The sequence below is a fragment of the Plecotus auritus genome (genome assembly GCF_963455305.1).
Source record: "Plecotus auritus genome assembly, chromosome: 5".
Taxonomy (NCBI): domain Eukaryota; kingdom Metazoa; phylum Chordata; class Mammalia; order Chiroptera; family Vespertilionidae; genus Plecotus; species Plecotus auritus.
The window spans coordinates 1014581-1040721 of record NC_137776.1 but is presented as its reverse complement, the minus strand read 5'-3'; the positions used below and the strand labels follow the sequence as shown (position 1 = coordinate 1040721).

The 26141-nt window shown below is 50.6% G+C and overlaps 1 protein-coding gene across 1 annotated transcript in view; it reads right to left on the bottom strand.

Annotated features, from left to right (window-relative positions):
• Positions 1-6266: 6266 nt before the first annotated feature.
• Positions 6267-26141, bottom strand: part of FSIP2 (fibrous sheath interacting protein 2) — a gene marked incomplete at both ends in the record, with an annotated part of 54464 nt that continues 34589 nt past the window's right edge. Inside the window, 6 exons of the mRNA XM_080671120.1 lie at positions 6267-6400; positions 7916-7962; positions 9304-9401; positions 12010-12399; positions 15871-18468; positions 18562-25097. Coding sequence (XP_080527246.1) covers positions 6267-6400; positions 7916-7962; positions 9304-9401; positions 12010-12399; positions 15871-18468; positions 18562-25097 — 9803 coding nt within the window. The remainder of the gene's footprint in view (positions 6401-7915; positions 7963-9303; positions 9402-12009; positions 12400-15870; positions 18469-18561; positions 25098-26141) is intronic.

The window sequence follows — 26141 nt, the reverse complement described above, 5'->3', positions numbered from 1 at the left end:
CTCGATTGGCTCCTCACAGGCGCCCCTCTGGGCTGGGAACACAAACCTCAACAGGACAGCGAGGGTCCCTGCCCGCGATGCTTAGTTTGTCTAATTCTCGATGATGCTCTATCCCAGCTGTGGGCAAACTACGGCCCGCGGGCCGGATCCGGCTGTTCTATCCGGTTCTCTTGCTCTCCCCTCCGCTCCTTTACTTTGAATTTATATTAGTTCACACAAACACTCCATCCATGCTTTTGTTCCGGCCCTCCGGTCCAGTTGAAGAACCCATTGTGGCCCTCGAGTCAAAACGTTTGCCCACGGCTGCTTTAGACGATGATGTTCAGTTACAGCTCGAGTCGCTGCAGACCCGGGTGGAGACAGATGTTGGGGGGCTTTCGGGCGTTGACAGGCTGGGCCCTGTTTGCAGGAACACAGTGCTCCCACCCTCCTTTATGCTGCTGTCAGTCCGGCAGGGGAGCCCCTCTTCCCTTTGGACGTATTCCCGTCTCCTCCCCGCACCCCGACACTCAACCGGGGTCCGTACCGGTCTGCTGGTGCTGCCGCAACAGAATGCCGCAGCCGCTGGCTCCGGGAACCGAACGAAACGCGAGCGGCATCTCCTTCCTGCGCGTCCGCAGGTAACGCGTGCGTGCGGCGGGGAGCGGTTTCACCCGCGCGTTTGCATGTGTGCACCTTCAGGTGAGGTGTCTGGTGACCTTCCCCCGCTTTCTAATCGGGTCGTTTTCTTGCTGACGTTTGAGAGTTGTTTTGTTTTCTTAATCGTGTCTCTTAGCAGATAGCTGCTTTGTCACGAGACCCGTCCAGCCTTAGCCGTGTCCTTCGCAGAGAGTTTTGCATGCAACGAAACCCACTTTTAAAGAGGTTCTCCAGATCCACAGTAACCTGCATGTCCCCCCTGTGCCGTTTCTTAGAATCTGATGGTTTTGTGTTTTACACTGAGGTCCGCGATCCATTTCGAGTCAGGTTGTGTGAGAGGGAGGAGGTCATGGTCGAGATGCGTGGCTTTGCACACAGCTGCTCCCTTGCTCTCCTGGCATTTGCTGGAAAGGCGATGCCTTTTCCATTGTTGGCGTGCCTCGGTCGGAGGTGAGCTGACTGTGTCTGTTGGGGTCTCTTTCTGGGTTATCTGTCCCGTCCCATTGATCGGTTTCTCTGTATTTTCAGCAGTACTGCACGGCCGTGACTGCTCACAGCCTTAGAGAATGTAATTTCTGTTCTCTCCTCTGGCCTTCTTCTTCAACTTCGCATTCAACTTGGCCATTTTGGTCCTTTTTCTTTTCCATATAAACGTGAGAATCAGTCTTACTCTGATATCCACAAAGTAACTTGCTTGGATAGGAAGACAATATTGTCGAGATGTCAATTCTACACCATGATCTACGGAATGAACACAGTCCATATCATCATAGCGGTGGCTTTCCCCCCAGAAATGAAAAAAAGCTGATCCTTAAATTTAAATGACATGGCAACAGGCCCCACATTGCCAAGCGCTCTTGGGAAGGAAGGACAATGTTGGAGGACATAGACTTCCTGATGTCAGAACTTACCACAAAGCTATGGAATCAAAATGCCGTGATACAGGCATGAGAATAGGGATATAGATCAGTAGAATATCAGTGAAAGTTCAGAAATAAAACCATATATTCATGCCAGTTAATTTTTGACAAGGGCACCCATTTAATTGAATTAACAAAATAAAGTCTCTTCAAAGGATGTTGCTGGGACAAGAGGATTTCCACACACAAAAGAATAAAGTTGGACCACGGAGTCACACTCTATGTAGAAAATAACTCAGAATGATCAGTGACCGGAATATAGAGCTAAAACCACAAAGTTCTTTGTAGAAAACACAGGAGTAAATCTTCACAACCATGGATCTGGCAATAGATTCTGGGATATCATACCAGAAGTATGAACAACAACAAAAAAGAAGAATTGTGCTACATCAAAATTTTAAAATTTGTGCATCAAAAGACATTATCAGAAAAGTGTGAAGACAGCCTACAGAATAGGAGAAAATATTTCCAAATCATACATCTGAAAAGGATATCATACCTAGAATATAGAAGAGCTGATATAAATTAACAACAAAAGGCAAGCAACACAATGTAAACGTGAACAAAGAGCTTGAACATACATGGTGCCAGAGGAGATACACGGATGTCTAAGAAGGCCGTGAAAAGATGCTCAGAGTCGTTGCTCGCTAGGGAAATGCGAATCAAAACCACAGTGAGATACCGCCTCACACCCAGGAGGACGGTTATCATTACAAAAAGTGCTTTCCAGGACGGAAGCTGGCGCCCTCATTGCCGTGCTGAGGGAATGCCAAGCGATGCAGCTGCGAGGGAAAGTGCTCTGGGCCTCCCTGCTAAACAGAGCGTGGAATTGCCGCAGAACCCAGCCATCCTACGTGGATTCCCCAAGCTCCTGGAAGCAGGTGCTTGAACACACATTTGTTCATCAGCCTTCACGGCAACATTATTCACCGCAGCCCCGGGGTGGAAGCGCCCCCAAACGCCCATCAGCACGTGAATAGAAGAATAAAGCAGTACGCACACTGAGCGGAATAACGTTCATCCGCGAGAAGGATGAAGCTCTAACACACGTGACAACAGGGAGGAACCTCGGAAATATTACGCCACACGACATGGGCAAGACTCAAAGCACAAACACTGTGGGACCTCGGTGACAGGACATGTCCAGATGAGGGCCCCCCGCCGGCAGAACTCGGAGGGGATCCGAGCCGCCTGCCTCTGGCGGGGAAGCGGCGCGTGGTGTCTACGTAGTGGCTTCGGCGTCTCTACTTGGGGCCGATGGAGCGTCTTGTCAGGGAGGGGGGTATTGGTGGTGGTACACACCGTACGTATAAGCAACGTCACTGAGTCACACGTTTAAAAAGTGGCCAGAATGGTGAAGGTTTTAATGTATATTTTGCCACAATTAAAAATAACGTAGCCCTGGCCAGTGCGGGGCCGTGGTTGAGCATCATTCCATGCACCCATCGGCCACCGGTTCTCTTCCCTGTCCGGAGGCAGCCTCGCCTGAGGCCCAGGAGGCTGAATGGAGGCCTGGCCCGAGGTGCAGGAGGCTGAATGGGAGGCCTGGCCCGAGGTGCAGGAGGCTGAATGGGAGGCCTGGCCCGAGGGGCAGGAGGCTGAATGGGAGGCCTGGCCCGAGGTGCAGGAGGCTGACTGGGAGGCCTGGCCCGAGGGGCAGGAGGCTGAATGGGAGGCCTGGCCCGAGGTGCAGGAGGCTGAATGGGAGGCCTGGCCCGAGGTGCAGGAGGCTGAATGGAGGCCTGGCCCGAGGTGCAGGAGGCTGGATGGGAGGCCTGGCCTGAGGTGCAGGAGGCTGAATGGGAGGCCTCCCCCCCGAGGTGCAGGAGGCTGAATGGGAGGCCTCCCCCCCCCCCCCCCCCGAGGTGCAGGAGTCTGAATGGGAGGCCTGGCCCGAGGTGCAGGAGGCTGAATGGGAGGCCTGGCCCGAGGTGCAGGAGTCTGAATGGGAGGCCTGGCCCGAGGTGCAGGAGTCTGAATGGGAGGCCTGGCCCGAGGGGCAGGAGGCTGGATGGGAGGCCTGGCCCGAGGGGCAGGAGGCTGAATGGGAGGCCTCCCCCCCGAGGTGCAGGAGGCTGACTGGGAGGCCTGGCCTGAGGTGCAGGAGGCTGACTGGGAGGCCTGGCCCGAGGTGCAGGAGGCTGAATGGGAGGCCTGGCCCGAGGGGCAGGAGGCTGGATGGGAGGCCTGGCCCGAGGGGCAGGAGGCTGAATGGGAGGCCTGGCCCGAGGGGCAGGAGGCTGGATGGGAGGCCTGGCCCCCGAGGTGCAGGAGGCTGAATGGAGGCCTGGCCTGAGGTGCAGGAGGCTGACTGGGAGGCCTGGCCCGAGGTGCAGGAGGCTGAATGGGAGGCCTGGCCCGAGGGGCAGGAGGCTGAATGGGAGGCCTGGCCCCCGAGGTGCAGGAGGCTGAATGGGAGGCCTGGCCTGAGGTGCAGGAGGCTGACTGGGAGGCCTGGCCCGAGGTGCAGGAGGCTGAATGGGAGGCCTGGCCCGAGGTGCAGGAGGCTGAATGGGAGGCCTGGCCCCTGAGGTGCAGGAGGCTGAATGGGAGGCCTGGCCCGAGGTGCAGGAGGCTGAATGGGAGGCCTGGCCAGAGGTGCAGGAGGCTGAATGGGAGGCCTGGCCCGAGGTGCAGGAGGCTGAATGGGAGGCCTGGCCCGAGGTGCAGGAGGCTGAATGGGAGGCCTGGCCCGAGGTGCAGGAGGCTGAATGCCGCCCTCCCTCCCGCCCGCTGGCGCCTGCCGCCCTGAGCTGTAGCCGTTACATCACAAGGCCTTCCTTCCAGGCACAGCCTCTGGGTTTATATTTCTGAATGTATGTTGTATGGGACAATTCTGGGCAGAGAGCGGAAGATAAAATATATTTATTAGGTGACTCAGCAGGCCCTGGCCGGTTTGGCTCAGTGGATAGAGCGTCGGCCTGTGCACTGAAAGGTCCCCAGTTCGATTCCGGTCAAGGGCATGGACCTCGGTTGCGGGCTCTGGTCAGGGCTCCTGTGGGAGGCAACCCATCGAGGCGTCTCTCTCACATCGATGTTTCTCTCTCTCTGTCTCTCTCCCCCTCCCTTCCACTCTGTCTAAAAACCAGTGGGAAAACACCCTCAGGAGGATGAACAACAACAACAGGAAGAAAAACAAGGACCAAACAGTTGATTTGGGTAATTCCGTTTTTAAGGGGAGGATTGGTGGTTGTCAGAGAGAAGAATGCCCCGGAATTCGGTGTTGAATGATGTAGGGGACTCTTACGAGTTGACTAAACTGCTAATTGAATAACTTCCTTCTCATTGGAATGGCGGCGTCTTCCTGTATAATCACATCTTTTTCTCCGGAGCGTCCTGTCCCAACCTCGCCAGCTGGTTTTGTTGCGGGAAATGCCATTGGGGAAGAGAATTCTCTCAGATGCTTCCGTTTCTAGCCCCGCTCCTACCAAGACCGCTTTAGATCCGACAGCGACCCCGCGCTCCCTGAGTTCCCGAGCCGGCGCCGGGCTGGTGGCCATGACAGCGGCTCCTCTCTCTCCTGTTTGGTCACCGTTCTGGATCTTTTAAACAAGGTCCTTAGATTTTGGGGGCAAACATGCTAAACATCACAAAGTACCATGTTAACGGATTTTGAAAAATCTCTCTCCCACCCCCACCCCGCCACTGGGGATGGAGCCCGCAACCAAGGTACATGCCCTTGACCACAATCGAACCCGGGACCCTTCAGTCCGCAGGCCGATGCCCTGTCCACTGAGCCAAACCGGCTCTGTCCCAGGCATATCAGCTATCCATCTTGTTCAATTTTCTCTTTACTTTTTTTTATTATTTTTATAAATGGAGCCTTGCTCTCTATTTTCATGTTAAAATATTTACATAAGGTTTTTTTTTTTTTAATAACACTCCTGACCCATGATTTGTTGATGGCATTTTGTCCACAAAGATGTTGTGTCTGCAAAGGGTATCTGTCCGCCAGAGGGGTCGTTATATGCACATCGTGTGTTTCCTACCAAGTCATTATTTACGTCTCTGTGGTGCTTTATCCACACTTGGGTCTTGCTGCCGAGGAGGTACATTATAACAGGATGACATGTCACCTGCAGGTGGGAGAACGGATTTCTTCTGTATGGCGTAAATACTCTGATCTGAACATCCAAATACACAGGACAGCGGACCAATCGGGCTTATACCGGCGGCGTAGACTCCAGCTCCAGTGTCATCTCAGTTTGTTACCTGTTTTGATACAAATCCCTCTAACACCGGGGTGGGCAAGCTTTTTGACTCGAGGGCCACCGTGGGTTCTTAAACTGGACCGGAGGGCCGGAACCAAAGCATGGATGGAGTGTTTGTGTGAACTAATATAAGTTCAAAGTAAAGGAGCGGAGGGGAGAGCAAGAGAACCGGATAGAACAGCCGGATCCGGCCCGCGGGCCGTAGTTTGCCCACAGCTGCTCTAAAACCTTAACAGGAAGAATTTCAGGTTCACTTCCTGTTGTACCTGGGGCTGGGGGTGCCCCACGGCCGGCCACGTCTGGTCTCCTGCCCTCGTGGCTCCAAGGGGCCCCCGGAGACGCTCGCCGCTGCCTCCCTCCCCAGGCTCCGCCTCCTCTCTCTTGCTCCCCACTTGGGCCCCGCGTGGTGTCAGTCATCTCGGCCCCCGAGGTTATGCTTCAAAAATCGCTTTATTGTCTACGGGAAGTGAGGGTAGAAGTCTCAGGTTTGAAAGTCTCAGCGCTCAGGCTGGGGCGCGGCTCTGGCCGCGCTGGTGCTGGTGCTGGTGCGGGAGAACACCTTGGACAGAGCCGACGTGACGCGGGCCAGCATCTTGGAGCCTTGCTTGGAGACGCTGGGCCGGGGCGCTTCTGTGGACAAAGCAGAAGAGCAACATGGCCATTTCTTACCAGGGGTCCTCACACTTTGTAAACGGGGGGCCCGTTCACGGTCCCTCAGACCGTGGGAGGGCCGGACTACAGTTAAAAAAAAAACTATGAACAAATTCCTATGTGCACTGCGGGCCCGGGACGCGTCGGCTGCTAAGCAGGACAGGCAGCGGCCCCCGGCGGGCCGGATCCATGTCCTCGGCGGGCCGCATGTGGCCCGCGGACCGGAGTTTGAGGACCCCTGTTAGACGTTTCATGCTGCCGCCACATGGCAGCGCGGGTTAGAATCTAGACATGGACATTGATCGCACACCTTATGGGCAGAAAGGTCATCCTCAGATGATTTTTCTGGGGAGGAAATAGGAAGAATGAGGTCTCCATTCTGAACACTGACTATGGACGCGGTCCAGTGCCCTGCGGCGTGCACACGAGCAGGGCGTGGCCACGGTGGGCTCGGGTCCAGCTCCCGGACTCTTCCTGGCAGCCTTCTCCCTCCTGAGCCCGCCGGGTGCAAAGAATGCCTTTCTTTTTCCAGTAGAAAACTCCCCGAGAGCCTGGTGAGCTGAGCTCCCCGGGAAACGAGCCTTCATGTGTGCAGTGAGGGGTCTAATTCAGAGCGGTCCCGGGAGAGCAGACGTGCATTAAGCCCACCGGCGTGGCTCAGGGGCTGAGCATCAACCTGTGAACCAGGAGGTCAGGGTTCGATTCCCGGTCAGGGCCCAGGCCCGGGTTTCGGGCTCCATCCCCGGTGTGGGGCGTGCAGGAGGCAGCCGATCCATGATTCTCTCTCATCATGGATGTTTCTCTCTCTCCCTTTCCCTTCCTCTCTGAAATCAATAAAAAAAATATTTAGGAAAAAATAGTGAGTTCCTTTCTAGTTAGATTATGATATCAGCAAATAAATTTAACTCTAAAAGCCCCTCACCCCTCTTTTTTTGGGGTACATTCTTGTAGGGCTAAGCCACAGGAAGAATAACCTCTCAAAAAAATTGTTAAATCCTAGTGTCATGGGTTCTGGCTCGGATAGAAACTACGGAATTCTATACCCTTGTTTTGTGGCTATGTCTCCCAGGCGCATGGTAAATGTCCGTTCATTGGATGCCATGTTTTTCATGGAAATCATCAAGAAAATGTAATAGCAGTTCAGAGAAGACAAGCTAACTGGCTCATTGGAACATCTGAGGGGTGTCGGATCAGATTCCCAGAAGCAGTTGAAGCTCACAGAAAAAATAAAACCACACACCCCAAAACCAAACCCGGAGCTCATATGCAAATATGCATGGCCCACGGACACAGGCCCGGGCGGGGCCGGTGCGGGGTGGATGGTGGTCCGTGGGGAAAAAATAAATGGGACATCCGGGATACTTTCAACTATAAAGAGAAATTAAAAAAGACGTATCAACCTTAGATTTGACAACTAAACTACTTATCGAAGCAGTAGACAGACAAAGACCTCTTTTGAACGCTTCCTGATTTAAGTTAGAAAATACGTCTCACCTTCTGATGCTTTAGCAGGCGGGTCTGGGGCACAGTCCTTGGTGTCACTGGAAGCAAAGAAAAAGGAGGTTTCGTGGCCTGCGCATCCGACGGGAGGAGGGACTACTCGGCCAAAGGACGCGTGGCAGCCGTTCGTCCTGTGGACGTGACCTTGACCGCCACAGCCCGCCTTTCCCAGTGGGTCGCTCTGGTGTCTACATGGACTTCCCTCCCCCCTGTAGGTTAGTCCGCACCACACGCCATGTGGCACTGGAACCTGCCGGGAGGGGACGGCTCGGTGCTGGCGCGCATTCCCGTGGCTGGGCAGCTGTGCCACCATCCTCTCCAGGACGCTTTCATCGACCCCAGCTGGCACCCCGCACCCTTGAACGGACACCCCCCTTCCCGCGCGCCTCGTCCCCGGAGCCCCTCTTCCACTTCCCGCCTCCCTCCCGTTTGACCACCAAGTATCTCATAGACGTGGAATCCTGTGGTGTCTGTCCTTTGGTGGCGGACGTAGCACGGCGTCTTCCAGGTCACACGTGTTGTGGCGTGCCCCAGCACGGCTCCCTGTCACAGGCCGTCACAGTCCCGTGGCTGTGTGTGCCACCCTGGATCCAGCCCCCTCCCCCCCCGCCCCGTCCACCCGGGGAGTGGCCCCTAGATCTGGGCTGTGGACGGCGCTGCTGGGCACCAACCTCTGGGCGCCCCTGTTTTCAGTCCTGTGGGGCGCATACCCAGAAGTGGGCTTGCGGGGTCACACGGCAGCTCGGCCTGTGGTTTTCTCTGAGAAACTGTCACTCTGTTTCACACCCCTTCTCCCCACCCCCCGCTGCCGCCCTGCGCCCCCAGCAAACTCGGTGCTTTCTCCACCGACCTGGGGAGTCTGCAGGCCCCACGCCCCTTCTCCCCCTTCCTCCCCCGGCGGGGGGGCTCTTACAGGCGGCTGAGCGCAGGGACGTGCCGTCACCCCAGATCTGAGGGGGAAGCCTGGGGCAGGCGCTGCAGAGGCCGCTGTGGCCGAGCGCCTGTCTCCCGGTTCGAACCAGTTAATAAAGGAGAACAGGACACTTGGACATCTTGATCCAAGACATGGGGAGGCCGGGGAAGAAACATGGGGGTCACGTGGGGAGGGGAGGCTGGGCTGAGCAGTGGCGCCATCTCACCTGACCCGGCCCTCCCCCCCGGCCCTCCCCGTCGGCCCTCCCCTTCGGCCCTCCCCCTCGGCCCTCCCCTTTGGCCCTCCCCCTCGGCCCTCCCCCTCGGCCCTCCCCCTCGGCCCTCCCCCCTGGCCCTCCCCCTCAGCTCTCCCCCCGGCCCTCCCCCCCGGCCCTCCCCCTCGGCCCTCCCCCTCGGCCCTCCCCCTCGGCCCTCCCCCTCGGCCCCTCCGGCTGCTCTGTGGCCCGTACCTGGCAGGCGAGCCCAGGTCCTCCTGGTTGTAGGACGACGTGCTCATGATCCTGTGTATGAGGTGATGGATCGGCTCGGTCGGCTCTTGCTCTTCTCTCTGAAAAGGGGGAGACCCAGGCGTTAGGCACTCACATGCACCGCGAGGAAGCATCGGAGGGACGATGGAGAAGACGGAGGAACCTGTCATTCTGACTCAGATGTCTCTTTCCGATAGAACCCTTTGGCGTTATAACCCTCAGTGCAGGTGGCCTGTATTTTAATGTAGGCGTTTGAATGGATTTGAAAGAGGAACCTTGCACAGTGTTTAAAGCATATTAGCTTTCCATTTCTGCACTTGACTAGTGTTTTGATCAGATTTTACTGGCTTCACAAATAGAAGGAATAGATATAAACCCGGTCAACTCAGAAGCTCACCAGGTCCGCCGTTCTGGGTGGCGCTCGGATCTACTCGTTGGGAAGTCATATGTGAATTTCCTGGCCATATCTCCTGTGAGAATACCGTTCCTCTGATGTTGGCTAGAATCTCCAAAAAGGCTGTCATGACTGGGAACATTACTCACAATATATTTTGACTTTTGCTAATGTTATACAACAACATTTCTTCAAAACATATTATTATGTAAGTTTTACGTATGCAACATTATACTTCGACATGTGTATGCCCTAAAAGGTGATCACCCCCAAAAGCCTACTTACTCTCCATTACCATCCCGTTGACCCCTTGACCCCGTCACCTGTCCTGCCCTGTTAACCTCTGGTCCCCACCTCTCTGTCCTCTGCATCTATTAGGTTTCTTTATGTTGTTGTTTTTTTCTTTTAATTTTTTTTTTTTAAATTTTCACATGAGTGAAATCACATGTTATTTCTCTTTCTCTTTCTGACTTACTTCATTTCACATTACACCTTTAAGGTCCATCCATTTTGTCAAAAATGGCAAGATTTCATTATTTTTTATTGTTGAATAGTATTCCATGTAGATGTAACCACAACATATCTCTCCATTCATCATTGTTGGGCACTTACGTTGCTTCTGTATCATGGCTACTGTAAACAGTGCTGCATGAATATAGGGGTCCATATGTCTTTTCAAATTAGTGTTTTCATATTCTTCATGTAAACATCCAGAAGTAGAATAATAGCTGCGTTATGTGGTAGTTCTAGTCTTAATATTTTGAGGAACCTCCATACAGCTTTCCATGTGGCTGCATCAACTTACAGTCCCACCAACAGTATACAAGGGTTATATTTTCTCCACGTTCTCCCCAACATTTATTATTTCTTATCTTCTTTATAATAGCCATTCTACAGGTGTGTGCTTTAGATTTGCAATTCCCTAATGAAGAGTAATGTTGAACATCTTTTCATGTACCTATGGGCCATCTGTATGTGTCCCTTTGAAAAAATGTCTATTCCGAATCTCTGTCCATTTTCAGTTGGGTTTATTTTTTATTGTTGCATGAGTCCTGTATATATTTTTAAATATTAACCCCTTGTTGGATGTATGATTTGCAAATATCTTCTCCCATTCAGTGGGTTGTCTTCTTTTTTTTATTGATTTCAGAAAGGCAGGGAGAGGGAGAGGGAGAGGGAGAGATAGATACATCAATGATGAGGGAGAATCATGGATCGGCTGCCTCCTGCACACCTCCTACTGGGGATCGAGCCCACAACCCGGGCATGTTCCCTGACCGAGAATCAAACCATGACCTCCTGGTTCATAGGTCAATGCTCAACCCCTGAGCCATTCTGGCTGGGCTGTCTTTGTTTTAATGATGGTTTCCTTCACCGCACAGAAAAGTCTTTTATTTTGTTGTAGTCCCTTTTGTTTATTTTTTCCTTTTTTATTTTGTTTCCCTGGCATTTGTAGTCAGACCCACAAAAACATCAAGGCTGATGCCCAGGAGGGTACAAGGGGTTTGATTGTTTCAGGTCTTCATTCAGCTCTCTGGGCTCCCTGGACCTGCATGTCTATTTCCTTTCCCAACTTAGGGGTGTTTTGAGCCATTATTTCCTCAAATAATTTTCAATTCAAACCTAGATAATCTGAATGCGTGTGGATCTTTAATTTTCTTCCTACCTTGGCCCTTCCTCTGGTTGTATCCTACCCGCACAAGGCTTCTCTACATAGGATCTTCAATGGGTGTCTATTGGCTAAGACAGAGTGAAGGCTGGGGTCCATTAAGCAATAGGAATGAATAATTAGCCTTCATTTCTCCCCCGTGGTTTCCCTGTATGTCCTCCCGGGCTCCTAACCAACCCCGGGCTCTGTCTGAGACCTGCGCCCCGCGGTTGAGTTCATGGCTTCGCCTGTCCACCATCTCTCATCCTGGGGACATTACCGGGCTCGGAGACCGGGGCACCACGTTCGGGTTCTTCTCTGCCTAAGGGAGGGGTGTTTGGGACAGGGTTTCGGAAGCTCTCTACCTTCCCCGCGCCTGCCTGGCCACGGCGGTCCTGCTCCGCCAGCCGTGGGCAAACTACGGCCCGCGGGCCGGATCCGGCCCGTTCGGCTGTTCTATCCGGCCCGCGGAGCCGAAAGGGCGGAGGGTTCTCTTGCTCTCCCCTCCGCTCCTTTACTTTGAATTCATATTCGTTCACACAAACACTCCATCCATGCTTTTGTTCCGGCCCTCCGGTCCAGTTGAAGAACCCATGGTGGCCCTCGAGTCAAAAAGTTGGCCCACCCCTGGCAGCCCCGCACTCACCTCGCGCTGCGGCTCATTGCCCCAGAAGGAGTCGGTGACGGCCATGATGGAGGAGCGGGTGGACCGTTCCAGCTCGGCGGCCGGCCACTTCCCTTCCCCCGCCGCGGGCCCCCGGGGAGGCTTCCGGATGTCCTCCAGGCTCTCCGTGTCGGCCTCCGTGGCTTTGTCCTCAAACAGCTGTTCACAGCTTTCTTCTCTTATGTCCTCTCTCAGCACGAACTCATAGTCATCGGACGTCAGCTCCTCGCCCCTGTAGCATTCCGACTCATCTTCAATATCATGGACGACTAATCGGATGAGAAGATCTTGTTTGCTCTGAACATCTTTCAGAAGCTCCACCTTGGTGATATCAGGCTTTCTTATATTCTGGAAGGAATTTCGGCCAACAGCCTGCAATCGAAGCGACAATGAATATTAAGAACAAGGCCCTCCATCCCTTCCCCCCGTGGTTCTGTGGTCCTCGTGCCATGTCAGTATGATTTATAGTTTCAATTTAAATACTGTTCCCTTCCCTGCCACTCACTGGTGTGTGAGCAATATGCTAAGAAGAATCAAATGGAAATGATGAGACATACTTGGTGTCTATCATTGTTTCTTTTATCCTCGGAGATCATATTCATCTCCCACAACTTACTTCGAAGTATAGAAGCTCGATGACAGGTCCTTTTTTCTTAAACTTGATATTTTGCTACACCATAATTTACTTTTTATCCACTTACTTCTAAAGTTCTGTAACAGAAGTAGCCGTGGTAATCTATTTTTCAAAAATTCTAGATAAGGAATCATAGAGGAGCCTTTCATTCCCCAGTAAACACCTGGTTATTATCTCGTTTTGATTTTTAAAGGATTAATACCAAAACTGTGAACGTTTCTGATTTTGATCCCTATCTTTCTGCTCCTGGTTCTTTGGACACGTATTTTTCAAAAGAATGTTTAGAACATACATCTCCACTCTTTTCTCGCCTCCCTCCTCAAATCTCACTTTCTGTTCTCCATGTCAAAGACAGTTCAAAGACATCGATGATTAAATATGAGCGTTTCCCCACTTTTGTAGCCTTTGATGATGCCACAGAGCCTCTAAACTGACTTAATAATCGTCGACCTCACCATGCCTTTGCAACGTGGTAAGTCCGTTTTCAGAAAATAGTGTCCTAAAAGAATATGTAACAATATGCAGAAACTGCCTTCTTAGGAAATTAAAACAATCCATTTTGATTTTCTGTGTTAGTGGAGGGAACCGGTGGTTGAGAAAATCCCAAGTCATTCTCTGTGGCTTTGGGATTTGTTACTGTGTGTGGTTTTAATAATGTATATGCCTTGTGTGCTGGGAAGTTGTCACCTCAAAGCAGAAAGGAAAGCCCGGAGGTGGAGCCGACAGTCGTCTGGGTCTCTGATCTAATTCACTGTCTTGTGTCTTTGCTTCCTCTGTGTGGGGAGAGACTGTATTGGTACCCAGATCGGTGCAGGTCACATGTCTGAGCAGAGCTTGCTATGTCTGCTTCTTTACTTGTAAGTTTTATGTTTAGGATGGCTTTTCTTCCCCTTAGAGGACAGAGGACGGGGTGATTGTTTGGGTTAAGTAGTCTCTTCCTGCTTCCTTTGGTCTATAAAGACTTAAGCAAAGAGAGCTGGTAACTAAGGGTAATATTTGTGACAGAACATTCTACCGATAATTAAAAACTGATTTTGGGTAGGGTTACTCCATAGTCTGTTCACACACTTTTACTCCCGAGAGAGTACTTGTAAATAAATGAAGACTGCCCAGTCGCATGCTAGGGCAATGATGAGAACCCATATGGAACAGGAATGTTTTGAGCCAGAAAGGATTGGTCCAGAAAGTTTAGGACAAAGGAGATGAAATTAGTGTCTCAGCCCATGATAAACTCAGTTATTTGGGTATGAACACATAAAGCCCTCCGTGACATATTCACCAAACCTGAGACTGAGTCCCGTGGGCTGCAGGGCAGGGCTGGGAAAGTTCACCTCCAGTTTGTGCTCCAGGGAGCGTGGTCCTATACGTTTTTTTTCTCATTTTCCAGGCCACAGCTTATACACCTGGACACACGTAGGCAGCCTGTGAACGAGCACCATTAGGACAGGGGCTTCGATAAAGAAGACGAATGTGCAGGGGATCAGTGCCACGCCACTGTCTAGACCAGCCGTGGGCAAACTACGGCCCGCGGGCCGGATCCGGCCCGTTCGGCTGTTCTATCCGGCCTGCAGAGCCGAAAGAGCGGAGAGTTCTCTTGCTCTCCCCTCCGCTCCTTCACCAGCAGCAGTGTTAACATGGCAACATCGGGAAACACGGCCGCAGCTCCTTCTTCTGAGTGGGCGGATTTATATCCCCATTCAGTAGAAGGAACAACCTCTCCATCTTCCAGAGGCTCCTTGTAATGCCTGCGGACGCGTCCCCCGACATCACCCTGGGAATGCGGAGACACGTTATCGTGGTGATGGAGGGAGACACGCCCCTGGAGAGCACAGGATCAGAGCATTAGCTAAAAAGGAGACCAACAACACTGTTCCCACTGAAGTGGATGTTTTCAAGACCAAAAACCTTTCAACCCAGTCTACATTGCCATCTACATCTACGTCCCGGGCATCATTTGGAAGTTGCACTAAAGAAAATGTTTAATTTACTGTTTACACATTTTGTTCTTTTCTATTTGTTTTAGTTTTAAATTATTTTATTCTATTTAAGTTTAATTTGAAAGGCTTTTGTACCTTTCCTTTGTTAGGCAATTTTATTTTGCCTTTGCCATCTTCAATATAAGGTATGTTATTGTGCTATGATTCTTCCTCCATTTTTTGAAGTTTCAAATTATAATAATTAGTGTTTACATTCTTCTTGTTAAAGTGTTTGAAATGAATAAAACTATTGAAATTAAAAAAAAAAAAGACCGTACCCTTTTTACGTAATGATGTTTACTTTGAATTTATATTAGTTCACATAAACACTCCATCCATGCTTTTGTTCCGGCCCTCCGGTCCAGTTTAAGAACCCATTGTGGCCCTCGAGTCAAAAAGTTTGCCCACCTCTGGTCTAGACAACCCCGTCCTCAGAGGCGTAGTTTCCTTGTAACAAGGACATCATTTTGGCATTTTGAAGTCCCAGGTAGTTTCATGTATGTGGGGCCCGAGTGTGAGCGGCAGGGCAGAGCTAGATCTACAGAAAGAGGACACAGGGTCGTAAACGTGGCAGCATCCGGGCTGCTGGGTCCAGGAAAAGGAGAGGAGAGGGAAGAACTGTGGACTTCTGTGCGGTATAGAAGAAATTGAAAAAGGCTAATATAATGAAGGTCGAATAGTAAGAAACAAGTGTAATCTAAGAGTTAGTCGTCTCGTGTTTGTTGGCATGTTGCTAAAAGCCAGAAGTTACCCCTGCAGTAGAGCTTTAAGCCTGGGCAGTTAAAGCTACGTTAGATAGCTTCTGAACCTTCACATGCCCTGATAGTCGAGCCGTCCCTTTGAGACGCCTTTTCGACATCCACGGTAAGAACTACAGCAACCGCATGCGGTTGTGTTTCTTCTGAATCTTCAAATGAAGCTTATAACCGTATTCAGCCTGCTTGTACTGTGAAGGGTATGTCCCTGTATTCCCATTCTATTTTAAAAAACAAAACAAAACAAAACAGTTCAAACGGGTTGTCTGAGGGGCACTAGCCTGAGACCGTGAGCGGGAACCACCGATGTGGCACGTCCCAGTAAGTCCGATGACTGCAGGGCTGAACCAATTCCCCTGCTGGGCTGGGTCACAGCAGCGACAACAGAAAGCATCCCAAATACCTATCGAGGGGGAGAGTCACCGAGCCCCCTCGGCTCACTCTTCACCTGTTTCCCTGCGGCTGCGTTGACACTTACCTCTAAGGGCTTCATGTCCAGTCGCCCCGTCCTGTTCAACGAGATGCGTCTTTCTCTCTTTATCTTTTCCTCATTCGATGTGTCCGGTGAGGAGTAACTTTTCCCCTGTATCGATGCTCTCCTCACTTCTGCGATGCTGTGTCCCGTGTTTCGTAAACACTCCATCTGAAGCTTCTCTAGAGGTTGAGTTTTTACCGAAATGACAGCTAAGTGTTGTGAGAGAATTCTGGGATCTATTCTGATGGGCTTGTTCCCAATGTGGGGAACGATTTTAATCTGTGTCTCCTCTCCAGACGTATTTTGATCTGGAGCTTCATTCTTTGTGCCAGGGTTCATTTTGAAAGCATGTTCTTGCGCCTTCTGAACAATTCTGTTCACATCTAGATCTCCAGAGGGGTCCGCATCGGGGTTCTTGGAGCAATCTGTGTCTGTATCTAAGGAAACGCTGGAAACGCCGTGGATGATCAGATTAGCCACCTTTTTAGGGAAGACTCTGTTGGTGCCTTTGATGTCGTAGTAAAGGTCCTTATAGGTCCCGGACTGGATCAGCACATTGCTGTAAATAGAGTCGATGACCTGAGAGATCATTTCGACACTTTTCGGATTTAAAACCTGCCCTTCGGAGTCAGCAGCAACGAGGCTAATGTTACTTTTGGAAATCTCGGCGGTCACAGATTTGGTCAGCTGAGACGCAATTTTGTTTAACTCCGGCTTCGACAAGCTCTTGGCATCTTTGCTGGAGGCACTTGGCAACTTCACCAACTTGGCCAAGAACAAGGCCAATGCTTCCTCTAAACATGTGGCACCCAACATGGGACCCTTTTTGGAGGAAGACTTGTCCTGGGCCTTAAATTCATCAACAATTTTGACCACCTTTTCCATAATGTTGACCGCTTCCAGAACCAGTTCTGAGCTCGATACTTCTTCCTCTCCTTGCGGTTGAAATTTAGAATTGGAAATTTCCTTCACCATTAAGAAGCCTATGATGTCAGAGAGGACATTGTTCTTCCCCATTAAGTCTTTGAAGATAGACGTATGGGAGCCAGAGTGCTTTAACACCCGGGTGTAGACAGAATTCACGACCTTTTCAATTGTTTCACTGTCAGCTAACGGTACAGTAGCCAACGCTTTGGCTGGCGGGATGAGTTTGATCTGACTTTTCGAGATAAATTCTTGCAGGGAAGTTAATATTTTGGACATGATGTTTTGCATGTCCGTTTCTAGAGATTTGTTTCTTTTCTTGTCCGCCTTGGGAAACACAGATAAAAGCTTGGATAGAAACTGGACGGCGATTTCTTCTATGATGTTGTAAGGCAGCCTGTGGGCAGGCGCGGGCTGAGGCTGGGGCGTGCCCGTGTTGCAGATGACGTCCTTGAGGATGTTCTCAATGATGCTGTCCACCTCTGCGCACTGACACGGAGTCAGCTCTCCCGAAAAATAGCTCTGCAGCTGGTTCCCGGACACTTCTCGGAGCACCAGCTCCACGATGGTCTCCGAGAGGATTCTGCAGCCGCTGGCTACACAATTCCGTATCGTCTCCTGCGACCCAAACTGGGACAGGAGATTCTCATAAATAGAAAGGGCCACTAGCTGGATGACCTCGTCGTCGTTGGGATGTAAGGATTCCACATACTGAATGGTCATGTCTTCGTCTTTGGAGATCTCCGTCATGACGGTGCCCAGTAACTTCATTTGGAGGAAATCCAGTTCTGTGAGCCACCCGCCCTCCAAGGTTTCTGCTTTGGTTTTGGGTACGATTGAGAAAATCTTATGTAAAAGAGCAGAAATCACGTTCCGCAAAAACTCGTGAGGCAGCAGGATGGTGTATGGCGAGGACGTCTGACACTCTTTACTGGCTGTCTGAACCGCCTTTTGGACCTTTTTGACCATGTCCTTACATTCCAGAGGCAGACACGCCGAAGCTGGGACCTCCTCGCTGGGCTCCAAGTTCAGCTGATGTTGAAAAACTTCATTGATCACCGCGCTGGTCAGTCTTTTTGCTAACTTTCCCCCGTTGCTCTTTATATTCTGACGGAGGGAGTCTTGAGACGTATATTCCTTCAAAATATTGCATACGGAAGAGTGAACAACTTTGTTCACCAATGTTTTATCGACGGCCGGGATTCTATCTAGGGAAGACATCTTATTTTGAGGGATTTTTTTCATCTCTTCATGCGTTTGTGACATTTCCCCCCCCGTGACTTTCTTAGCGGGAGGTGTGGCTCCATCTGCCGTTGGCTCTTTCTGCTCGGGAGGACCTTTAGGAACGGATGGCCCTTTACCTCCCCGCGAGGATAGCGGGCTCTCCTTTGCTGGCCTAAATACCTTAATCTGCGCCTTGGACAGCTCCTTTAACAGCAAGTCAATGAGCTTCGTGGCTGTGTCGCAGAGGTCGGCTTGATGTTGGCCATCACTGACATCTTGGCCTCTAGCAGCTGTTTGTGCTTCTGGCGAGGCACAAAGGATCAACTTGTTAACCATCTCGATGATCACATCCTCTAGAAGTTTCGCAGGGAAAATTCCAGGCTTACTTTTCGGAGGGTGCTGAGCACTGTCTGGTTTCCTGGGTTCCTTTTTAATCTCCTTCACGTCCACTTTCTCTTTTCCCCCCTCTTGTTTTTTCTCTTTCTCCCTCCCTCTCTCGTTGTCCTTTTCTTCTTCCTTCTCCGGGGCTGGGAGATCTTTGTTAACCGAGATGGGAAAGTCCTTGATGGAAACAGACTGGGCGAAATCCTTGTGGACCCCTTGGAGGACATGAACCGTGTCACTTGGGGGGGGTTTGGAACGTGAACAGTCTGATTCTGGAACAAAACATGTATCTAAGATATTGTCATAAATATTTTCAGTGACGTTTTGAACACGTTCATAGTCTGCGTATTGTTTGTGCACGTCGACTAGAGGGAGACTGCCTTTCCTGTGCGCAGTGCTCAGCTTTGGAGTGACCGTGTCTTCCGTGGTGGTCGCTGCGTTTGTCACTCGGGGTGTCAGAGACAACGGACAGGGCTCGTCCTCTTTCCTCGATACATTTCCTCTCGTCTTGTCCATCTCTTGTTTGTTTGTGTCCAAGGTCGGTCCAGCCATGTCCTCCTTCCGCTCGGCTGCACCGGCAGCTCCTGGAGCCTGTGTGCTGGCCTCAGCCCGTCGCTTCTCTGCATCTGTGGACACCGGTTCGCTTTGCTTCTCAGGTTCCTTCTGTTTCTGTGCTCCCTTCAAATCGGACCTCGGACTGTCTTTACCGTTCACGCTGGGGGTTGGTGAGGTAATTGTGGCTACATCCTTCGTGTAATTTTTAATTGAAATTGACAATTTATTTTCATTCTCTTTCTTTTTAGCCGCCACACCTGCAGCTGACCCTGACAACAGGTTAACCAGGTGACATTTCATTGTTCTCGTCAGAGAGGTGACTTTCCGGTCTTGGCGCTCGCCTTTTTTAACGGACGTCTCCTCACTTGGGAGACTTTTCTTTCTGTTTGCCGTGCCTCTGTCTAGTTCCAAAGTCCCCAGCACGTGTTTCCTGTCTGAGGTGGGAGAAGTGTGTTTAGAGGGTTGTTCTGGAAAGGTAAGTTGGTTTCCTTTGAGGCCTGTGCTACTCGGTGCAGTGGCTTTCTGTGGTAGGTGTTGAACCCTTTGGGTGATGTGATCTGGATTTAGAAATGAAAAGAAGGTGGAAGACCAGTCTCCTGAAAACAGGGGTTGAATTTTGAAGGCAGAGATTGCCGTTTGGGCTAAGGCAGCAATGGTTTCTATTAGCATGTGACCTTTATCATCCTTCTGAATGTCGTCCGCGTCGTACTTCCCTATGAACTGATCGTACACCAAGTTGGATATCTTATCCACTGTCTCTTTATCAACGGGTGGGAAAGCAAAGACTTCTTCGGCATTTGGTAGAACTTTAATTTCACTTTTCCTGAATTCTCCTATCAGAGTGTTTGCAAATTTTATAGCCAACCCCACAAGGTCTGTCTCTGGCATCCCTTTTTTCTTAGGATCTTCAGTAATACTTAGAAGGGAATAAAATTTGCGAACGAGGTCAACCACTACGTCTTCCAAAAATGTAGCTGAATAGAGAGAAGTCTGAGTCTTTTCTTTCCCAGGTTTGGTGAGTGCAGAGCCCCCGTCACCCTGTAAAAATGGCCTCAGATGATGGTCCATAATTTCCTTCATAATGAAACCTGCGACTTTACTGAGGAACGAGCCTGCTTTTTTGTCTGCGTCTCTTTGCACTTCAGCCTGAAATTCAGATTTTTTCAAGATATTATTACATATCGAGTCAACCAAGTTCTCAATCATGTCTAGTTGGGTACTCCCTGCATTCTCTTCCGCCCTGGCCAGACGGATTTCATGTTCCGTAATTTCTTTGATAATTTCATCTGTCAGTTTGGAAGCTGCAGCCACAAACTCATCATCGGGTGGAACGCCTTCTTCTTGGAGCTCGCTCTCCGTGTGGGCGGAAGGGAAGATGCTCGCTATGAGCTTGTGAACGATGTTTTCCAACAGCGCGCGCGGCAGCACCGTCACGCACGGGGTGGCGGGGCTGGCCTTCGTGATGACAGTCAGCACGTTTCTGATGATGTTATCAGTTTGAAGGGAAGAACAGGAAGAAGACACCAACTCCCCTGACACTAACGATTGCACCTGATGATCATAAATTTCTTCCAGTAGTAAATGGTAAATTTTCCTGCCGAAAGAAGTCGTGTCACTTTGCATAACCTTGTAGACCTGAATCAGAGATTTGTATTCACCTAATATCTTCTCATAAATCAGGTTGGCTGTTTTTTGAACCATTTCTTTGTATCTTGCCGAAGAACACATATCATCGTCGAAGTAATTCGAAACCACAATCTCCGACGTGGTGAACTCCAGGACAATTGATTTTACTAACGTCGTAACGATGTCGGTAATCGTGCCTTTCACGGTGTCGGGGTGCTCAGCCGCCAGGACGTTGTGTGAGAATGCGTACAGGAGTTTACACAACAGCTCCGCGATGACCTCCTCCAGAAAGGCCGCCGAGTTCACGACGAAAGCCAGCTTTCCCTGCTGAGCGTCGGCTGCTTTCGGTTGATCGTCGTGATCAACCGCAGCCGAGAGGCATGCTTTATCTCCGGGTAGAAATGACTGTAGGTGATGGTTAAATATTTCTTTTATGATGAAACTCGCTATTTTCGAAACCGGCATCTTACTCATCCCTTTCTTGTCCTTTGAGAGAGACTGGTAGAGCTTTGACTGCGAAAGCTCGGCGTAGATGGAACCCACCATGGCCTGGACGTCCTTCTCCGAAATCACGCTCTGTTTCCCGCCGCCGTGTTTGACGATGCAGATTGCGTGTTTGGAAATGATTGACATAATCTCGCGTATAAGTTTTAGGACGGAGTCACTTAACTCCGACTTGGAGGTGCCTCTGCATTCTGCGCTGGAGGCCAGCGGGCCCACCTGCGAGACCAGCTGGGCGACCACCTTTTCCAGGTGCGTGTGCGATAACATGGTGGTGTAGATGGTCGACGCCTGTCTTTGGAACCGCGATTTAGTGATGTAACACTGGACTTTCTTTATCAAAACATCGACGTTCAGGGCGGCGTACGCCTTGAAAGGAAGCTTTCCTATCAGCTTTGGGTGAATTTGGAAATCAAACGTGTGGGCCAGGATGCTTTTAGTCACCCTCGCTGCCAAGGTCTTTGTGTCATTCAGAAAATCGTAATCGGGCAGGATGTCCATTTCATATTCTTGCAACACTTTGCTGAACACCGTGTCCACGATGCTTCGGAGGACGTCCGTCTCCACCGGAGGCAAACAGCACTGCTCCTCGGCGTCCTCCAGGATGCGAACCGGGGCTCTGGAGAACTCTTCTGCTATCAGATGTATGAGCTTGCCAGCTTTGTCCAAAAGCTCGTCTTCCGAGTCTCTTGCTGGTTTTGTCTGCACAATGCCCAACACCCTGTGGAATATTTTCCTTAAAACCCCAAAGATCACATCTTCCAAAAACGCTGCCGAGTAAACGCTGGCAGGAGGCCATGGCCCCGGCCCGCCGTCGGGGTGTGTGTCTGCGGGGGAAGGCAGTGCCTTCCGGTCCACGAACGGCTGCAGGTGTTGCTGACAGATATGCTTGATGATGAACCCTGCTATTCTGTCGATGAGAGCATCGTTGCTGCCTCTGATATTTTCTTCAACCGACTCCTGAGACGCGGAGTTTTGGAAAATGTTTTCGAAGACGGAGTCTACAAGGTGCTGGACATCATCTTCTGAATAAACAAACTTGGTTTCTTCGTCATCCTTTGAGAACTGGATGTCATGTTGAGAAATCTTCATCCTGATGTCACTGATTATATTGGAAGCAATTTCATTGAAATTCACCCTTGACCTGTCTTTGAGAGTCTCTGTGTTTGGAACAAAGTCGGACGCAGAAGAAAAGATTCTAGATAATAGTACTCTGATCATGTCTTCTAAAAACGTGTATGGCAGCAAGGTGTTATACGGAGATAAGCTCGGGCATGGCGTGGTGGGTTTGCTGACGTTACTAAGGATGTCGTGGATGAAGCCCTCAGCCGTGGAAATAGAACAGGAAGATGACAAGTCGCCGGAGAACAGCGGGTGAAGGAGGGAATCGGAAATGGTTGCGACAGTTAAGTTGTTGACATTGTCCACCAACGTCGCGCTGTCCTCCGACTCCTTGTCCGCCTCAGGGTCCAGCCCGTGCTGCTGTAACACGTTCTTGTAGACGGAGGAGACGAGCTCATCCAGGGCGTCGGGGTCATGGCCCGCGGGCGGCGGCCTCTTGGATCGGTGTGACTCGGTGACCTCCCTGAGGACCCGTCTGACCATGTTCGATATCGCGTCCAGGGGCGTGTTCGGACGGGGCAAACCTTCCTCACACAGAAATGGTTGAAGATGGTTCTCAATAATCTCTTGGATAATAAAACTGGCAATGCGGTCCACCATGACTGGGCTTCGGCTCACCAGACTGTTCTGGATTGCGGCCAGGGAGTCAGACATTTGCATGAGGTTACGATACACAGAATCCACCATCTTCTGGGCGTCTTTCCCCGCGCAGAGCTGTGGGTTGTCACAAATAGTGAGCCAGATTTTGTGTTTGGAGATGGCCGATAGGACCTTGTTTATGATACAGTTAGACATGTCGCTGAAACCTGAACTCATGAACTCCCTTCGGCCCCGAGGGGACGCCTTGCTGGGCGGAGCGGTGAGTTGGGCCAGAAGCCTCCTGACGATCTCCTCTAGGAAGGAGTGCGACACCCTGGTGCTGTAGCCCCCCGAAGACCTGGCCCTGGAAGCACATTCTCCCAGGGACCCCTGGAGCTTCTCCAGGATGATTTCCGCTTCGAGAGGGCAGGGGGAGTCGGGGCTGAGCTTTTCCCGGAGGCAAGGGGGCAGCTGGCAGTCGACGATCTCCAACAGAATGCCACTCGTCATTCGTCCTGCTAGCGAGGTGTTGTCATGTGCCAGGTTCACACCACAGGTCACTTTCAGTTGGTATTTCTGGAGGACGTCAGGGTAAACCGAGTCCACGACCCGACGCACCAGCGCCTTCTGGACCGGCGGGAAGCACAGCCTCTCCTCCACGCCCCGCAGAACGGCCACCTGCGCGCGGTGGAACTCCCTCACCACGTTGTGGACCAGCAGCGCGTTCATCTCACTGAGCCGGGCCTCGGTGACGCTTTCGTTGCTGCCCCACAGGGACGTGGAGAGACTGAAAAACAGCTCTGAAATGATTTCCTCCAAAAACGTGGCCGAATAAACTCCGGTACTCCTAGCCCCCGGGTGCAGCTTGTTCTGGATGGCTGTTTCCTGCCTTCTCCGGGGTGGCACAGAAGAGGCAATTCCTGGACACTTCCTGCCAAACGGTGATTGTGTTTTGGAGCGGACCACGCTGGAGAGATCTAGGGACCCGGTCAGAGCAGGACCGTCCCAACTGGTGAAGCCGGCAGAACCTTGCCCTTGTCTGAAGGCCGCTAATCCTGGCCTCTTTGGTTTTATAAAACCCAGCTGTCTTTCTTGCGTCCTCCCCTTTAAAGGCTTGCTTGCACTAGGTGGGCTGTGAGGGAGCGGAATATTTTGACATAGTTTGTCCATCAGGGACTTCACCAAGCTGTGGGAAATGAGGGTGAGCATGGAGTCCGATGACAATACATCTGTATCCATTTCTGCCAGATTTTCCAAAAGATCTGACATATAATCTCCTTGGAGCTGTTCACAGCCCGCGGCCCCCTTCCGGTCACCAAAGTCCTCGTCTTCTACACTCTGAAGCATTTTTAGAAGTTGACATTCTTCTGCAGATATCCCCTCAGGAAGAGGGCCATGATCAAGAAATACCGTGTTGGTGCACTTTTCCAGAAGCGTTCTGATAAGCTTCTCACACACGACATTGAGGAGAAAAATGGATTTGGGGGTGAGCCCTACGCTATTACTCGAGGATGATAAAGATTTCCTTGCTTTTTCGTGAGAACCCACGGGCTCACCTCGGCCTTCATCTGGTAAAAATAAATCTAAAACAATATTGAAGACCTTATTGACGACTTCTTTGGATTCACGCGTTTTCAGACTACTGACGATACCGTCTAACTTGTATGCCAGGTAATTCAGTTTATCTTTTTGAATGAGATGTTCGTTTTGGTGAGTAGATGATTCCCAGTTTCTGCAGCTTATCTGTCTTTTCATGGTGTTTGCTTTGTTGCACATGGACACACCATTGCTTCTGAGCATGGACACTGGTTTACTTCTTCCATTGCTTTCAAGGTGATGAGTTATTCCTATCACTTTGGACAGTACGTGAATCACTCCTATTAAGAGATCCTGGAAGAGATGGTCAAAGTCAGTAGCAGTGACTCCTGGGCAATAAATGTACTTTTTTTTTGAAGAGAACATTTGCTGTGCAATGTCAGGCTCTATAATGTTATTGTTGAGAAGGATTTCAGTAATGATTTCAGAAATATTTAAAGCAAGTTCTCCAATAGAAATCGACCTGTTTTCAAATACTTGAGAATCCATGGAAATAATCTTGTTACATCCTGAATTTTGGCTTTCCCATGCCTTCTCACTTTCTCTGCCACCTTGGATGCCATCAGAAATGCTCGAAATTAAATGGCAAATGACAGACTCGGTGAGATGTTCACAAAGTTGGTAAAGCGAAGAATCATTATATATGCTTCTTAGACGCTGTTCTGACTCATATGTTTTCTTTGACAGTGCAGAAACAATCGGCATCATCTCACTGGACACTTCAAAAAGAAAATATAATTTGTAGCATGCATTAAGAGAAGTATGGAAAATTCAATATATCGGTAACTATTTACATATGAATTTCACCTTTGGAACACTTCACTAAAGAAAAATTTAGTCAAGAAAGAAATGGGGTTTTCTTCTGATATTTATTTCCCACCTTGTGGAATCGTAATCGTCGCCACAAAGTTGAGAAAATTAACCCTGAAGAATTGAAATTCCAAGTCCAGTCTTGATGTCTGACTTGCTTGGATGGTTATGGGCTCTAAGAAATTGGAAATTCTGGGGGCAGAAACATGAGTTTCAGGTTGAGTTTTACATCCTCGCATGTCCACAGTGACATATGGGGACCTCCTATAATTACTGAGGACACGTTTTGAGTCCAAACATCTCACGGTATGCTGTGTGTTACTCAGGAAACTAAGGAGTTGTGTGTCCGTAAGAACACGATGGAATAGAATGGCGCTCACTGCGGAAGTGTAAGGGGCGTGTGGTCATGGCGGGACTTTTCTAACCCCCAGGTTGTAGGTTGTCACAACGGGAGGCCAAGCCAGCCAGGCGTAGGACTTCCTTCTCTCTTTCACTCAACAACGTATTTACTGCAAATCGTACGCCTGGTTGGGGTGGCCAGCTTCGTGGAGGGCTGGTCAGAGCGCCAGTCTTGGCTCTCATCACTCCCTCAGGACACCATCGTCTATTCTACCCCCGCGTGTGGAAGGAGACAGGTCTCTGTGGAGGTGGGAGGGGTTCAGCTGAGCTTTGACTGCTTGAAAAGAGGGTCCCAGGATGAGCTGGAGGAAGGAATATTCCCCCCCCCCCCATGAAAGGAGAACCATGAGCGAGATCACTGGAAGGCACCGGACACAATGGGATGGAGTCAGAAATCTGCTTTTGTTGGCTTTGTTTCCTCTATGAAGTTCCGTCAGGCCATGCTGGGAGACCGTCCGCTTAGGAGCTTGTAGCTGCAGTTATACAACGGCCCACCTCGGAAAAAATGCCAGTTTTAAGGCTGGAAAGTGACCTCTGCCTGCGGGTGGCAGGAC